This window comes from Brassica napus, chromosome A4 (genome assembly GCF_020379485.1).
Source record: "Brassica napus cultivar Da-Ae chromosome A4, Da-Ae, whole genome shotgun sequence".
Classification (NCBI taxonomy): Eukaryota; Viridiplantae; Streptophyta; class Magnoliopsida; order Brassicales; family Brassicaceae; genus Brassica; species Brassica napus.
In genome coordinates, this window is record NC_063437.1 from 14,462,610 (window position 1) to 14,480,000 (window position 17,391).

The window sequence follows — 17,391 nt, forward strand, 5'->3', positions numbered from 1 at the left end:
ACTTGAATAGTTGTTATAAACTATTTTTCTTTTTTTAGAACCCACTGAAACATCTGTCCAATGAACTGGTTTATGTGTATATATATGCAGAGCCGTTCCTAGGAATAAAGTGGCCGGAAACAAGAGAGAGAAAATTGCCACTTTTGAAGGATAAAAACAGAAAAAAAAATTAACATCTGAAATGGTAAGAGGCGCCTCATTCCACCTTTTTTACAAAGATATGCTCTTTTAATTATATCAGTTTTATAACTTATAACATTTGTCAAATACCAAATTTATAAAAATGATAACTGTTTATAAAATATTGATAAATTATATTAAAATAAATTTATTCATAATAAATTTATGGGCAATTGTCAATAATAGCACCTTTTAAAGTTTATGTCTCAAAAATGACATTAGAAGAAGAAAGTCACAAAAATGACATTCATTAAAATGTAAAATATCTCTAATACCCTTGGTTTAAAATTAAATAAACAAACAAAAATAAATAAAAATAAATAAAATAAAAAAAATGAAAAAAATGAAAAAAAAATTTTTTTATAGTTTCAAATTATATGTTTTCAGATTCGAAATTTTTATAATTTTTTTTTGAAATTTTTTTTTCGAAATTTTTTTTTTAATTTTTTTTTCAAATTTTCTTTTTATAATTTAAAAATACTTTTTGAAACTGTTTTTAAAATTTTTATTTTTATTTTTTTATTTATTTTTTATAAAATTTTAAACCCTAATTCCAAAAACCCACCCCTTAACTCTAAACCCTAAGGTTTGGATTAATTAACCCAAGGGGTATAAGTGTATATTTACCTCTTTAATGAAACCTATTTTTGCTACTTTGGGAACAAAAACTTGGTTTGGTGCTATCCTAATCTTTTTCTCTAAATTTATAATTTTAATCACATCTAAAAAGAAATAAAAAAAATATCTTGTATACAGGGCAGATCAAATCTAGTACAATTATAAATACAGACATATTTATGTTTTTATTATTTAATAAAAGTTTTTTAGAAGTTTTTCTTTATATGTATTATTCTAACATTAAAAATCATTTTAATGTTTTTAAATGTATTATTCTAAATTTTAGTTTCGACTAAAATTAACAGTAGATCAAAATTAAGGCACCACAAAAATTATTGAACCTATCCCTATATATCAAAACGCTGAGTTTCGGGGTTCAATTCTGATTGTTTCGTTCCTCTTTTCATCGCACGCGCTCTGGCTCTGGTGTTCTAGTTTCTTCGTCTCCCCCAATTTTCTGATTTGATTTTCTTCGCCGATTTGCTCAAATGTCGTGTACGCATGATCACAACTGCGAGGATCACGAGTGTTCCTCCGATTGGTCACTCTACAAGCACATCGATCTCCCCAAGGTCTCTCTCTCCCTCTCTTCGCTCTCCTCCGATTGATTCGTATCTGAATGATATATCATGTAATCGTATGCTCTATCACTTGGTTTCAGGTGTCTGCTCTGAACGAATCTGTCTCGGGAAGTGTTAAATCAGTCTTCAAAGCATGGGAACAGCGGTTACACTCTTCTGGGGTACTTCACAACAAACTTTTATGTTTTGCATCTTTTCTTCAAGAACATTGGTTTTAATGAACAAAACATATCATTAAAGATCGTGTGAGTTTGAGAAGTTCAGGTTAAAATAAAAAAATCTTGGCTTGTAGGCTTATAATAAGCCATTAAGTTAGAACTTATAGAGCCAACTTATCTATAAGTCATCAAACTTGTATCAACCTTGGTGATGATGGAGGATCCTTAGTTATGTACTTATTATATCTACCCTTGTTTTGTTAATAGGGCTTATGTGGGAATGAAATTGTGTGTGTTTGTCTTTGGTTACAGGAGCATTTGGAGAGCAACGAAGGAGACCCTGAATTGCTTGTCTTTGTACCGTAAGTCATTGTTCCTCTTCAGTCTGGCATTTATTTATTTTAATTCACACAAGCTTCAAGTTTGTACGAATATTCTTGGTTTTGATTTAGATTGTTCACTTGGTAGGATTAAAAGTTTTAAGTACTTTTGGGTTGTGTAGCTCAAATTTTGTCCATGTTGTAGATTTACATCAGACGTCAAGATCAAGAGCATATCAATTGTTGGTGGTCCTGATGGTACAAGTCCTTCTAAGTTGAGAGTGTAAGTGTATAGCACTCCACAAAACATTTCATGTATACTGCATACTTTTCCTTCGTTTTGGGAAAACTATATAGTTAATTAATGTCTCAAAATTGTAGGTTCATCAATCGTGAAGGGATTGACTTCTCAGACGCTGAGAGCATGCAAGCCGTTCAGGTATATTCATCCCCCTTGTGAGTATTATTTTGCTTAACCAAAATGCCAAAAACCATTTGCACTTATGTTTGAGTTCTTTGAAGGAATGGGAGTTAGCTGAAAATTTGCAAGGAGTATTAGAATACCAAACCAGGTATATTTTTCACTTCGCATTTCATCTGTCGTAATAGACTCTGAAGACTTATGTAATGAATCTTAAGAAGTTGAGCATTATCCTTTGAATGCTTTTTGTTTCATCAACTGGTTACAAGTGTATATGGTCTGATTACAGTTGAAACCGTGTAATAATGTGATTAGGTATTCGAAATTCCAGAGTGTTGGGAACATCACGTTGCATTTCCCGGAGAGTTTTGGAGGTGACACAACCCAAATACGCTATATCGGTTTTAAAGGTGAAGCAACCCAGGTAAGTGTGGATTCAAAAAATGCTGCTAGTGCCTACTATTAATATGGTATTGGTAGTTGTTTACGGTTGGCTTCTCTGGTCTTAACAGTTGAAAAGGGATGTTGTTGCAACGATTGTATATGAGATAAGACCGAATCCTTCAGATCACAAGTAGTCCTAAATCTCAACCACATTACTCTTTTTTTATATAAATATTCTTATCTTCGTACTTGATCGCAAACACTGTCTCTTTGGTAGGACAAAGGCTGAGACTGGTGGGGGTTTCTCACAAGTTGAGTGAAGACATTATCTGCTTCCAACTTACACTCCTTTTAGTCTTTTCACATCTTATGTTTCCTCAATAAACTTTGGCCTATATTATTAACAAACATATATGTATCGAATAAAATTACGGAGACTTGTCAAGAGTGGAATATTTTTCTTTACTTGAACCGACGAGATATTTTCGAACTTTTATTAAGAGTAAACTCTATTTTATTTTATGCCTAAAATCATCTACCAAAGCGCGTTACTTTCTTCGTTGGCTCGGTTAGACCCGCCACTTCCTGCTACATACTTTGGGTCATGCGTGTTTCCTATAGGTTGGTTCCAATACGAAGCGAGAGCGTTTTTGAAAGAAGATGGCTTTGTTAAAGCAGTCGAGATTCTAAGTGATTCAGTCAAAGGTTTGGCTTCGCAAGGGGTAGAGTCACTCTTTGAGAACTATGTGGAGGGAACGAAGAAAATTAAACCGGGTGAACAGTTCGGATCGGTGGCTGGGTCAACCCGGTTAGGGATAAACGGGACAGATTTTGGATGGGGCAGACCTGTTAAAACCGAGTTTGTGTCCATTGACCGAAGTGGATCATTCTCTATGTTGGTAAGGAGGGATGAGTCAGGTGGTGGTGTGGAGATTGGAATGTGCTCGACGAAGAGCGAGATGAATACTTTTCTTTCTTTATTTAAAGATGGCCTAAGCAATTAAGGCTTTAAAAGTGAGGCCTAAGCATCATCTCACCCAAGACATATCGTGGACTACATTCCCTTGTATCTATCGTATTATTGTTGTATGGTTCTTCTTTCGATTAGTTACTCATTTTTATTTCTGTTCCTTTTACGTTTTACTTTCATTGTAAGCTTTCAGTGGCTTTTGATTTATATAAGAAAGGTTGTAACTTGTAAGTTTGATTCACTTATATAATTCTGGACTGATAAAAAATTCAGTTTTTTATTTCTCCTAGTTTTAGTCCAAACCACTTATCAAATTACATAATTTTATAAACGTATATTTACAAATGTACAAAGAATAATGAAATGAAATGAACAAAAGTAATCATACTTTAGCCTAACTATAAATCAGAAGAACAATTGTAGTTTAATTTAGAGAAATTGTTACAACTCAATATGTTTATTAATAAACAAAAAAAAAACAAACTGAATTTTTATACCTAGGATTATATGTATAACAAATATAATAATATTTATTATTTAACATATTTTTAACTTAATTTATATATTTATTATAAAACTATAAGAATGAAATATTAATTAATACTATAATATAGTTATTTTATAAATATTCATATATGTGCTTAACTTTTTAGAATTTCCAGGTTATATTTGCTAATGCAGCTCTAATTCCACATACACAGTTTCTTTAGTTTTCTATTTTTCCCTAAAACATATGTAAATTATAATATATTTACAACTCTAAAAGAATGAAAAGTATAACTAAAGATAAATCAAATATTTCATTATCATAGTTTTATAAATATTTATAAAACGGAAAATCACCTAGTTTTACGGTTGAACATGTATGTACGTTTTGTGAAGCAGATACTACTGCAAGACACAAACTCGCTCAGAGTGTATATTTGGATACAAGGAATAGTTTGTGTAATCAACTATAAGTAGACAGCGGACCCAAAGTAACATAAACCATTATCTCAAACATAAAAGGAAAGTTTAAACTAAAAACGTCAAGAACAAACATTATGAAATCCTCAGAAAAACCCAAAAAAAAAAAAAAAGAGAAGGGAAGCATGTATTGTATAACAGGTGGAATCTATCCATAAACATCATCAACTCTTTGGGGATGCCTTAGGCGGTCCAGCAGGTGGAGCAGTCTGCGAAGCCGGCGTACCACCACCACCACCAGGGGCAGTAGTTCCAGCAGATCCATCAGAAGAGTAACCGCCAGCAGCAGGAGGTTGTGCGTATCCTCCATAAGACCCATATCCCTGAGGTGCTTGGCCATACCCATATGCTGGAGGCTGTCCATAACCCGATGCAGCTGGTTGTGCATACCCATAGCTTCCAGGAGCACCAGGAGACTGCTGGTTCTGAGCATAAGCCGGTGGTTTCCCAGCCGGTGGTGGTGCTCCATATCCAGAACTGTACGCCGTTGGTGGCAGGCTGCTGTAACCAGCTTGAGAAGTCGGAGCAGCTCCATACCCTGCTTGACCAGTGCTACCTTGAGTAGGCTCTTCACCAGTTGGAGCCGACGATGCCGGAGCGGCTTGAGATGTATCTTCCTCTTGACCCGGGTTCGCGGTGCTGCCGTAACCACCCTGTTGCTGGTCATACCCAGCTTGGCCATATCCTGATTGCTGCGAGGCATTATAACCTCCATACCCATCTTGCTGGTATCCCTGACCAGCTTGGCCATAACCAGAAGCATTCTGGTAGTAACTGTACGGGTCTGTTGGTGGAGCTGAGCTTCCCCCAGCGTTTGGTGCCTGTGACTGCTGCTGACCGTAATAATCATAATCACCTTGTTGAGGGTAGCCAGCTGAAGTTTGTTGAGGGTAACTTCCGTAAGGTGACTGACCATACTGAGGTGGACCCGGATATGCTCCCTGTTGCATGTAACCATAACCAGCCTGTGCTGGCGGACCACTAGGTGGTGCCCAGCTTGATGGTGGGCGGGCTTGATAACCCTGTTGTTGATAGCCTCCACCCATTGATGAATTTCTCATACGGTTCTGCATAAAACAAACCAATGAAATAATCATAGATAACTTCAGGCAAAAAAGAGAGGCAACAATACAGTGTAAAAACACATGAACAGAGATGCAGAGACATATAAACGGATAAAAATGCTAGATCAAGAGAGGCCTACACAGTTGTCATCTACCAATATCTGTACATACAGGATCAACCAAGATCATATCATACTCTAGAAGGGTATGGTGATGCCTACATACCGTACTGATTGGTGAATTTATTGGGTTACTCCTGCAGAAGCCCATCCCTTTCCCTATCCGAGGTAAAATAGGTGCAAGAGAAACCACAAATACTATACAAGCTTTTGCAGATAAACGCAACATATATATAACTGAAACCTATATTCTTGAAGGCAAATTTTGCATAGCAAGATAATGTAACACAGACTAAAGAATAGTGTTTAAACAATATAAATACTCATGGAAACGTATTAGCAGAGTCTATGGGATGGGTATAGTACATTATGGCTAGATGGTTCTACTAAAAACAAATCCAGGAAGAGTTAGAGGCAAGCAGAATACAAAGAATTCTAGGTTAGCAAAATATTTGACACAAGAAAATGGCTAATAGGTCTTCAAAGGTTAGTCGCCCACCTTTGGTGATAACCTGATGACTGTAACAAGATGTTACACCTGAACGGAACTGATTATTGATAAAACGGAGTTGGCGCAGTGTAACAAAAAGAATATAATATATATTATACAAACCTAAAACCCAAAAAAATTATCAGATAGATAACTATTTTATAAATACTATCACAGCAGGTCAGACTGAAACTGTCCAGCAACCTCACAGTATGTCTGCACTCTGCATATACACCATAACATAGACAACAGAATTCTCCGTAACGAAAACATCATTTGAAAAGAGAATGCCGAGAGTATAAATATCTTGGTAACAATGGAAGTTAGAAAGAACGATGCTACGCACATTGTACATTTGGATTCTTAAAATTTAAATTGAAAAGTGGATGCAAGAAAAGGGCGATAAAAACTGTCAAAAGAAAGATAGTAACAGTGGTAAGAAATTAGTGAAGGAAGGTACTGGAAAACAATGAACAGCGGAAGAAGCAACATATAATCGCTTACAACTCCAGTAACAAGGTGAAAGTAAGGATTATCAAGATGAATTATCATTTTGCAAGTCAAGAAAATCACAAGATTGTGAACGTTCCCCTGCAAATAAGCGGAAGAGAAGAACTACGGACTTTATAGTAGATGCAGTTATCATGAAATGAAGGCATAAGAAGAATATGAGAACAATGAGTACTTTAGCTGCTGATACATTCATTTACTACGTGACACTAGTCTAAACAATATCACCCATCACCTAGAATTATATCCCATGCTTAACATTTACGGATTAAGGAATATGCTAGATAATCCTAAAACTGATGACAAATAAATTATGCAATCACAACACAATATGTAGAAAAATAGACACTGCAGAAGCCAGACACAGTCCATAGCAAACAAAACAATCAAACATACCTCGCCACTGAGAATTTCATTAACTAATTGCTTAGCATGTTCAATCTGATCGGTGGTCCCATCAATCTGCAAAGTTCTCTCTGGAGTAGGGTCTCCAGGGGGCAAATGCAAAGGAATAACCTGCAAACAATTAAAACAGCTCTAAACAACTGCAGGACACAAACAGAAGCTTGCTTATATGAGGCAGTTTCACAAACCTGAATACGAGCTCCAGTATTAGCTTGCATAGACTTGATTGTCTCACCTCCTTTACCAATCACCAAACCAACCTAGAGCAGTTCGTGGGGTTACAAAACAAGACACACCTTACAATAAATATCTCAATCTCCAGAGCACTAACTACCTTGTTATTAGGAATCTTCATAACAAACTGATCAGCTCCCGGCTGTCCACCCATCCTACGAGAGCCGCCTCCACCTGAACCTGCTCCGCCACCTGTCTCAGCCTGAAAAAGAACAAATTTAACCATTAGTAATCACTTTTCTATCACAATAATAAACAAGTAGTAATAGTAGTCATACATCTTGAAGGACTTCATTGATCAACTCCTCAGCCCTAGAGATCTGATCCGGCGTGCCGGTAAGGTCAACAGTCCTGGTAGGAGCATTAGGGTCAGCATCCATATCTCTCGTAACCTGAATCTTGGCTCCAGACTGAAGCTGAAGAGACTTAATCGTCTCCCCACCTTTACCAATAATAACTCCAACTCTCATATTCGGAATATCAATCTTCTTCGTAGTCGCCGTGAAGCTACCGTACGAAACAGGTATCGAAGACGTGTTCGACATCTGCCTCCCCTCTGCAAACCAAAGATCAGATCACAAAATCAAATCCAATTAGAGAGAGAGGGATGAGAGGAAGATTGATTCAACGTACCAGAAGAGTACGAAGAGCTAAACCCCTTGTCGCCGCCGTAATCGTAAGAGGAGGCGTTATCGACGCGGGGACGCTTCGCGTCGGCGCTGTTGAGGAGACGAGCGGCGATCTCCTGCGCCTTCTGTTTGGCGATCTGGATCTCGTCCATGGGAGGAGGGACGCTGTTGTAGGAAGACGGCGGGGGGACGGCGGAGGGATCGGGAGAAGCGGATGGGATCGGACCGGAGGAGAAGCCGGTGGGTCGACGAGTCGACGGAGGAGGAGGAGGAGGAGCGGTTTGCTCTTCGTATTTGCGCTTGTTGGAGTATTGAGATTCGTCGGCCATGGTTGACGATAGAAACCCTAAGAGGCGGAGATAAGGAGAAGTAAAGAGTGAGGTCTTAAAAATACACACGCGTTTGTATATATATATAGTAAATTTCACTACGACAAACCATGGCAATAAGAGATAGTATATTTTAAATAAATTAGCATTAAAATTTTATTTTTATAAGATTTAATCTTAGTTTTATTGAAATTTAAATAAAATAAAATAGTTAAACCAAATCAAAAGAAAGAAGACTACAGAACGGAACGGAAGCGGAGGCACTTGAGTTGCGGTTCCAGAACGTACCCGAGTCTTTCTATGGCTGGTGTCTCACCAAGTCATCATGACGAACATGGAACGGAAGCGGAGGCACTTGAGTGATAGCAGTGTCTGCCAGTTGTATAAAAACGGAGATGAAACAATCCTACATGTGCTGAGAGACTGCCCGGCAGCTGCAGGTTTGTGGCTTAGAATTGTTATCCCTAGTAGGAGACATCGGTTCTTTGAATTACCTCTACTAGAATGGCTGTATGAGAACCTTGCGAGTGGTAACTCAGTTAGTGGAGACCAGTGGCCAACGCTATTTGCTCTTACGGTGTGGTGGTGTTGGAAGTGGCGTTGTGGGTATGTGTTTGGTGAAGTAGGGAAGTGTCGGGACAGAGTAGAATTTGTGAGAGACAAGGCCAAGGAAGTACTAGCTGCATATAAGAATCTGCGTGTTCACTCTCCTGGTGGGTTAAGGGTAGAGAAGCAAATTGCATGGCATCGACCTGAAAGTAATTGGGTTAAGTTGAACACGGACGAAGCAGCTAGAGGGAACCCGGGGCTGGCCACTGCTGGTGGGGTGGTGCGTGATGAATATGGTACGTGGAGAAGGGGATTTGCGATTAATATTGGCATTTGCTCAGCTCCTTTGGCAGAATTGTGGGGAGTGTACTATGGTTTATGCATAGCATGGGATCGGGGCTTTCGACGAATGGAGGTGGAAGTGGACTCGGAGTGTGTGGTGGGCTTTCTTCAGACAGGGATTCAAGATTCTCATCCTCTGTCCTTCCTAGTACGTTTGTGCTATGGCTTCATATCAAGAGACTGGTTAGTCAAATTTTCTCACGTGTATAGGGAGGCTAATCATCTAGCATATGGGTTAGTTAACTATGCGTTTTCTTTACCGTTTGGTTTGCATTACTTTGAAGTGATTCCAGAGCCTGTTGCTCATGTGTTTTTGGATGATTGTAATGGTGTGTCAAGAACTAGGCAAGTTTGCCTGTGATTGGGTTTTATTGTTTTGAATAAATAGTAGGAGACATTGTCTCCTGCATCCTACCAAAAAAAAAAAAAAAAAAGAAAGAAGACTACAAAATAATACGTTTATGGTTTTATTTTATTCTATACCATGAAGTTAAAATATTCAAGTAATAATGTACAAACGTAAACTATTTTTTTAATAAAATCATATTATATTTAAATTATTATTTATGTACATGGTAGAGGAATATTATCTTATTGGAATTTATCCTACTATATAAAAGGGACTAAATTCAAAGCTTTTGAGACTATCCACCTCAGCCAAAATATTCTCATCCAAAAAGAATTAAAAATAAATGTCATTTATAAGATAATTAACTAACATACAACTTTTGATATTTCTAGAAATTTCAAATTTGTAACTACTAATTTATTAATAGAATCATATATCTATATTGAATTATATTCTATTTTTAATCGTTAAACTTTAAGGGTAAATAAATTATTAATTTATAATATATATAGTTTATAACTTTATATTGTAGTTATAAATAAAGAGAAAATAATCGGGAAAGGTGAAGAAGCTCATGTAAAATTATGTAATTAAAATGGTAAAATGGTGAGTATGATGACGTGAATCTAAGAAAATTTGTTGTATAAATTATGGTGCTTTCTTCGTCCACTATAATGATTTAAAATAAAATACATATTCACATAAATAAGTCAATGTTTGTTGTTTTTTTGGTAAGATGCTAAGATTATCAATTTTTGAAAGGTTACACTATTGTTTTTAAACAACTTATTACAGCAAGGAAACAAAAACAACCAACAACAACTCAAGGTAAAAAAAGCCTTAAGGAAGTCTTATACAAGAAAGATAAAAAGAAGTAGAGAAGAAGAGAAAGAAAAACTTACCGGGTAAGAGAGGAGACAGTCACGCATCATACGGTCGAGAGAGGCAAAGATGACTGATGAAGGTGAGGAAACAGCTGTGAACACACGAGCATTACGCTCTTTCCACAGCAGGTAGATGGCTGACTGAAAGTAGAGCTTGATGACTGGAGTAGCATGCGTATCTGCGTTGACGCGAGGTTGATTGATCCAGGCTGCAACAGAGTGTAGATCAGCCGGAGAAGAAATCCAAACTTCAGCAGCAAATCTAAACTTGTGCCAATATTTGTTGTTGATAGTGTCTATATTCTTTTCTAACATTAGTATCTATATTTTTTAGTAAACTGATCCAAATAGATTAATTTGTGGAGCTAACCAAATGGGGATTATAGTATTTACTTTGAAAAAAGTAATAGGTTGAATGATAGATGACGTGCGTGCTTTTTCATATGAAAATCTGCACATATATTAAAATCATAAGATTTGAATCATAGAGAAAATATAGTGTATATGACTGAAGTTGGTCCATTCTGAAACTAAAGATGGCTAAAATTCTTCTTTGTCAAAATGCATAGATGTGAATCTTATATGAATAGAGTTTTTCATTGCTTATAACAGTGTAATAAACTCCGTGTGTAAAGGAGAAAAAATGTTATATAAGTGAAAACAAAAATTGTGATTTTTTTTCTTGTGCCTATAGGCTCTTCGCAATTTGAAGAAGAAAGAACATATTGTGTGAAAATCTTTGGCTCGGTCAAATTTTATCCAGTTGTTTATAAAACTGTTGTTATCTGATTCATGTAATTTTTCAGTGTTGATTTAAAAGCCCAAAAAAACCCATCTATACTGATTTTTTAATATTTTTTTCTGTGATTTGAATTTAAAAAGGGATAAAACTTTCGATAAGTTATGCAAACTCAGAACAAGTATTTAGCTTCAGAAAACATTTACATGTTTCAAACTTATAATATATACATATATAATGTTTAAAATTATGCATATAAAACCTGTGTAAAATGTGCCTGAATATGTTTCTCTTCTTTAATGTGTTAATCGTACTATATATAATATTATTTTAAAATATCAAAAAGTTTATATCACATACAAAAAACCATCAATAAAAAATATAATTCTTCATCTACAACAAGAAAAATGAAAAATTATAAACATATAAATTTAAATTAAGAAAAAATAACATTGGAAAAATAAGAAGTTAATGTAAAATAAAAAAACCGACAAATAATATTATAAATAAAATAAATTTATAAGACACAATCCGCGCGAAGCGCGGAAAAAATCTCTAGTATATCTAAAAATAGACATATTTAAAACTAGGTGATAAGAAAAATATTTAAAATAAATGATCATTAATATAATATAATATAAATTAAATTAACAATTATTTTTATAAAGTTGCTCAAAAAAATATTTTTATAAATTGTAATTTGACTCTATTGAAATTTAAATAAAATCAAGTTGAAATTGTTAAACCAAATCAAAAGAAACAAAACTTTAAAATGCATTTATGATTTTATTTTTACAAACTGATAAAGTAAAAATATGAAAAATATTAATTTCACAATGTAACTAAAATTTTATTTTGAAATAGAAAGAATATTATACTTAAAGTTATTTTTATGCGTATGGCGCAGAAAACTCTTGATCCTAATAAGAAGTTCAAAATTAAGTTAAAATTAAATGTTTGCATAAAATATCAATTGTAGATCATTTGATTTTGTTCACCAAATTTTGTCTAACATATATTACCAATAAATTTTTCTGCGCATGGTTGCTTAATTGATTTTACTCATATGTCTTGAGCTGCCTGGAGAGTGTTGTGATTGTCTACGATCTCTAGGTTGTGGAAGTAGCCAACTTTGACAAATCCTTCGTCTAGCAAATAACTAGAGCACATATCTGTCATTGTAAACTATGCAAGTCTACTACTTCACCACTCCATGTCTGTTAAAGTTAAAAAAATTTCAGCGAACGTAGTCAACTTTGCCAAAACCTTCATCTAGCAAATGCCCATACATGTTGTTGTGTGTCATCCAAAACTATGCAAGTCTACTACTTCACCATTCCATTGGGCCTCACCCGCATATTGAAAATATTTCAGTGGACCAATGTCCAACTAATGAATGGTTGGATCCTAAACTTAATTACCAATTTTCAATTTTCCGATCCTACAATTTATTTATTTAAAGAGTATGAACTTATAAATAAATAAATAAATAAATAAAATAGTGATCTCAAATTGGTTGTCCTTGAAATCAGATATAGAAGTCTGATACCTCAAGTTATCATGTTGTTATTGATTTGTACAAACCCCAAAACCAAAGATTCTAACATCCGGTTAGGTTGTACATTTGCTCCGTACGTATAATAATTGATATTATTGTTATCAGTAAAATTATCAAAATCATGTTTTGTAGTTTTTGATTATTGATATTTAAAATCAGAACTGAATTAAAATGATTTTATATTTTACAAGTCTTTAAATAAAGTAATTTGCAATGTACAAAAGGTCTTTATTTTATTTGTGCTAAAAGAGGAACTAAAAAAACTTAAACCAATTATATTTAATGTAGAATAAAAATATTAGCATATGGAAATTTAAGGTGATTATAATGGAAGTGTGTAGTTTGTAAATAAATATATGTTATTCTTGATATGAGATAAATGACATAAAAAGACAAAAAACTTATAAACCATACATACTGTTTCAATACATGAAAAGCCTTGGTTTATTGTCCTGCTACCTATTTGGTGAAACCTAAAATGAAAATTTTAAATATATTAGTCATTATATATATACAAGACAATACTTTTTAATCGTAGATCTTTCTTATCGTAATTTCCTGAGGTGACCCAAATTTGTGATAAGCTGAGCATCTCTTTGTTCAATGGTTGGATCCCCACACGCTTATTGCAGCCTTTACTCCAAATTAAATTAGTATATTAGTAATATGAAATTTGTAAAGTAATATATAGAAATTAAATTCTAAAGTGTGCTAAAAAAACATTTTCTACTTTAGATTTCCTTTCTTTTTACTTTGTTTTACTTCAAATTTACTTTATTTCTACTTTAATTTTCCTTTCTTTTACTTTTAAAAATAATTGTATTTTTATAAGTGTTAGACCTATTTGGCATATAAATCAATTTGTGAATTATATAAAAGCAAAAAAAAAATTGCATATCATAACCGGCTTTAAAATATGTATTTAAAACCGAATCATATTAAATTGTATGTTTCATAAACAATTACATTAGGAAATAGTCCATTTTGTAAAAAGTATCAAATGATAAATGAGTTATCTAATACATCATTTCATTGTTTCAACATCCAAAATGATTAGAAAGATCAACATAGTTTACCAACAATTAAACATATGATCACTCATAAATTAAATACTTAGAATAAAAAAATATTTGTGTGGTCGCAATGATCAAAATTTAGCTTTCTTTAAAACAAAGATCTTTAACATGTTGGTATTATTTATAAATAAGAGCCCAAAAAACTATTATTCCCTAAGACGTCCACAGATGTTGGGATGGCTCTGATAGCTCCATCTATGAAAACACAAAATCATCAACACAACAATTTGATAAAAGAAGCGAATGATTTTTCTTTGTATATAAGACCATCTCCAGTGGTTTACTCTATTTTTTACTCTAAAATAGAGTAACTAGTAACTCTATAATAGAGTTTGAGTTTGCTCCAATGGTACTTTATTTTAGAGTAGAAAATAGAGTGATGAACAAAAAAAAAACAAATTACTTTATATTTGGAGTAAACCTATTTTTCACTCTATTATAGAGTGAGAAATAGAGTACCATTGGAGCATTTTTTACTCTAAACTCTATTTTAGAGTAAAAAATAGAGTGGGGTTGGAGATGCTCTAAATCGATTCATTGATTTATATAAATTATAAGAATGAATCTATGAACCATTAGTACTTTAAAAATGACAAATATACCTCATGTTTAGAAGATTGATTTGTAAATTAGTTATAGAAGTGTTTAGATATCAAAAAAAAAATGTCTTATTATGTTACACAAGATAGAAAGTGTCTTTCAAAGTAATTTTCACATTAAGATGTAGTTCTCATAATTTAGCATTCAATTATGTTGTTGTTTCCCCGCTAGATACTAACTGTGGAACACTACTATGAATCTACGACACAAAAACAAAACAAATAATACATTGAATGAGATCTCTTTTACAAAATCAAACATGATTAATACTATATCATCTCCCAGTGCCTACACCACTGGCCCCATAAATCTAATTTTACAGAAAAATAATCTTGTGGTATCTGGTCTATATATATATATAACTTCAATATAAATGTGGTACATGAGACAACTACAACAAGAATCAGATAATGTAAGAACTATGAAGTCATCTTCCCCCTTTACAGCTCCAAGGATGTTGGAACTATGAGATCATATATTCTGTAGAATTGTTCGCAACACAAACTACTGGTCCAAGTCATCGGGAGGCAATGTCGGACTCTTGGAGCATATTTCCATATTGTGAAGCTCCTTTAACCGACTCTCCGGGTTACAAAGCCCTTTAAGATTTTAGAAGAAAACGTTAGTTTCTTGTGAGAATAGCCTATTAAGTGAAGAAAGAAACCATATATTTAAGTTTACCTGAGCATTTGGGAATGTCCCATACTGCTATGGACTTTGGGGAACAACGAGGCTCGCATAAAGCACGGTTGTCCTCATGATGTACATCCATTGCAAGCATCCAAGATCCGATGGTTACATCTTCATTGTTAAACATCCTCAAGCTGAAAGGGAAAAAGAGATTTGTGTATATCAGAATCTGCAAGTGTGAATAAGATAAATAAAAAAGAAAGCATTTAGTAGAACCTGCCGTTCCGAGCTGATGCAAGTGAAGCCACTATCTCGGCTGAAAGAACGTACATCGGTCCATAAGCATGTAAGAAATATTCATTTCCAATCAAATTCCCCTGTTTCTCGTACCTGACAAATTCAATATCTGTCACAAAAAAGCTGATAAACTTCCACATAGAATGAAGAGAAGGCTTATCTAATAGTAATACCATTTGAGTTTAGGATTAGTTATAACTGGTCCTTTCTTCATGCAGCCAATGTACGTCTGTGAGTGAAGTCTTTCCTTGGCAAGAAGCGTCCCAAGGCGATCTGGTCTCAAGTAAATGTCGTCGTCGGCTTTGACATAATAATCAGCTTCAAAGAGTTTAAAAGCTGCTTTGAAGAAGGCCAACCTATAAAGAGAGGAGAGATGAATGAATCAACCAATCAGAGAGTCATTGATGAAATGTAGACTGAGGGATTCTTTTATTTACGTTTTATAAGGAAGTCGTAGATAATCTTCCTCAACATCATCAAGAAGCACAAAATCTCTGTGTTCTTTTATCTCCTTTTCAAGCTCAGCCATCTTCTTTTCATCCTTTGACCGTCCAATCACAAATCTAAAAGCTAATCCAGTCGCCTGTTCCAACCTAAGTTCCCAGTCAACAAACAAACCAATATTTGATTCAAATCCCAAATAAACAGATAAAAATAGAGTCAAGCAAAGTAATCTCAATTAATCTTCATTGTCTTTAAATATCTAACCCAACCCAGTGTTCTAAAAATCGGTCTAGACGACAAATCGCGCTAAAAACAAAACAATTTTTCTAAGAAAAGTAGGTCTAGGCATCCGTCTAATCAATAATCTCCTATAAAACGTCGCCAAGCAATTTCTTGAACATTGATCTAACCCGAAATTTCCGGTTAAACATTTACTTTTTCCACATAAACTTAGACCTTGATAGCTAAAGTAACCGTAATGACATCAAAAGGTTACAAAATCTCATCATGACATGTTTTACATATTGTCTTTTTTTTTAGCTTCAAGAGGTAAACACTACATCACAACCAATCTACCAAACAAGATGGAGATGTAACCAGCATTTCAGAATTTACTTAACAATCTCGAAGCAATGTATTATATTCCAATAAGATTACCTTAGAAGAGCATCAGGATCGGAAGGGAACCAAGTGCTTCTCAAAGCGGCACGACGATCACCAGAATCGAAACCAGTTTGGATCCCAACCAATCCTATAACCTTTCGTCTCTCCGGCAATACGCCGCCGTTCCCACCGAGTTTTCTTGAACCGAACACTCGTGAAGTGTCTTTAGATCCGCCGCATCGATACACGGAGGAAGGACCTCCGGAGGAAGTGATTGCGAAGATGGTTCCGGCGAGTCCGATGAACAAAGAGACGAGGGAGAAGAGTACGATAGCCACGTGGACACGAGAGGCGGAAGAGCTGTGTTTGTGGCTCTTCGAGGGTTTGCTGTAGTAGGAAGGAGTTGCAGGGCCGGTGGAAGATGCGGTGGTGAAGCGGTGGGAGAAGAGTGGCATTATCGTAAATCTGAGGGTGGTGGAAGGGCAAGTTCGGGTTTTGAGATAAACTGGGAGGTTTTTGTTCTTTTAGATCTGTAGTGACGGTGGTGAAGTGTGGCTTCTGATTGCGAATCTAATTATTTTCCACTTTTTATGCTTCTTTTGTTAATTTTCTTACACGACAATCTTTTTGCTATGTAATAATAATTTTTATTTATTGGCATAAAAAGAAAGAGGGCAATGAATGCATTCACATGACTATCTACGAGATTCAAAATCAATCGCTACAACTATTATAGAACTGCTATAAAAAAATTAAATGTCACGCAAAAAGCTAACATCTGAATGAAACAAAAGCTGTCTAACCAATTATGTATGGAAGCGGTAGAGAAAAGTCGCACTTCCCAAATAAATTAGATAGTCCCAATAACAATTTATCAGTGGAATGGAATTCTCTGGTCTGATAGAAGATCAAGTATTGATCATGTTTTACCTTAAATTTGAA

At 34.7% G+C, this 17,391-nt stretch overlaps 3 protein-coding genes across 3 annotated transcripts; 1 reads left to right on the forward strand and 2 right to left on the reverse strand.

Annotated features, from left to right (window-relative positions):
- Window positions 1-1,118: 1,118 nt before the first annotated feature.
- On the forward strand, window positions 1,119-3,154 carry LOC106446796 (PITH domain-containing protein 1). The gene is made up of 9 exons (XM_013888587.3): window positions 1,119-1,370; window positions 1,460-1,540; window positions 1,850-1,899; window positions 2,063-2,140; window positions 2,239-2,296; window positions 2,380-2,429; window positions 2,594-2,702; window positions 2,791-2,852; window positions 2,940-3,154. Exons 1-9 carry the CDS (start codon window positions 1,287-1,289, stop codon window positions 2,980-2,982), a joined length of 615 nt encoding a protein of 204 aa, XP_013744041.1. The 5' UTR covers window positions 1,119-1,286; the 3' UTR covers window positions 2,983-3,154.
- Window positions 3,155-4,569: 1,415 nt separating this feature from the next.
- LOC106448684 (far upstream element-binding protein 1-like) lies at window positions 4,570-8,440 on the reverse strand. The gene is made up of 6 exons (XM_048777762.1): window positions 8,054-8,440; window positions 7,699-7,976; window positions 7,521-7,622; window positions 7,375-7,446; window positions 7,178-7,297; window positions 4,570-5,665 (listed from the first exon to the last, which is right to left on the reverse strand). Exons 1-6 carry the CDS (start codon window positions 8,376-8,378, stop codon window positions 4,763-4,765), a joined length of 1,800 nt encoding a protein of 599 aa, XP_048633719.1. The 5' UTR covers window positions 8,379-8,440; the 3' UTR covers window positions 4,570-4,762.
- A 6,238-nt stretch (window positions 8,441-14,678) lies between these two features.
- On the reverse strand, window positions 14,679-17,052 carry LOC106446795 (probable beta-1,3-galactosyltransferase 12). The gene is made up of 6 exons (XM_013888586.3): window positions 16,504-17,052; window positions 15,840-15,995; window positions 15,576-15,758; window positions 15,382-15,495; window positions 15,157-15,299; window positions 14,679-15,074 (listed from the first exon to the last, which is right to left on the reverse strand). The coding sequence occupies exons 1-6, from the start codon at window positions 16,902-16,904 to the stop codon at window positions 14,980-14,982; spliced, it is 1,092 nt and encodes a 363-aa protein (XP_013744040.2). The 5' UTR covers window positions 16,905-17,052; the 3' UTR covers window positions 14,679-14,979.
- Window positions 17,053-17,391: the final 339 nt, after the last annotated feature.

What these genes read in the sequence shown, in the direction of transcription:
- LOC106446796 (XM_013888587.3), top strand. Translation starts at nt 1,287, where the DNA reads ATGTCGTGTACGCATGATCACAACTGCGAGGATCACGAGTGTTCCTCC. An exon ending in GTATTAGAATACCAAACCAG is followed by an intron (nt 2,430 to 2,593) that starts GTATATTTTTCA and finishes TAATGTGATTAG; the next exon opens with GTATTCGAAATTCCAGAGTG. An exon ending in CCGAATCCTTCAGATCACAA is followed by an intron (nt 2,853 to 2,939) that starts GTAGTCCTAAAT and finishes TCTCTTTGGTAG; the next exon opens with GACAAAGGCTGAGACTGGTG.
- LOC106446795 (XM_013888586.3), bottom strand. Translation starts at nt 16,904, where the DNA reads ATGCCACTCTTCTCCCACCGCTTCACCACCGCATCTTCCACCGGCCCT. An exon ending in CTACGACTTCCTTATAAAAC is followed by an intron (nt 15,759 to 15,839) that starts GTAAATAAAAGA and finishes CTCTCTTTATAG; the next exon opens with GTTGGCCTTCTTCAAAGCAG. An exon ending in GGACATTCCCAAATGCTCAG is followed by an intron (nt 15,075 to 15,156) that starts GTAAACTTAAAT and finishes AAAATCTTAAAG; the next exon opens with GGCTTTGTAACCCGGAGAGT.
- LOC106448684 (XM_048777762.1), bottom strand. Translation starts at nt 8,378, where the DNA reads ATGGCCGACGAATCTCAATACTCCAACAAGCGCAAATACGAAGAGCAA. An exon ending in TAGCTCTTCGTACTCTTCTG is followed by an intron (nt 7,977 to 8,053) that starts GTACGTTGAATC and finishes TTTGGTTTGCAG; the next exon opens with AGGGGAGGCAGATGTCGAAC. An exon ending in ATGAAATTCTCAGTGGCGAG is followed by an intron (nt 5,666 to 7,177) that starts GTATGTTTGATT and finishes TGTTTTATGCAG; the next exon opens with AACCGTATGAGAAATTCATC.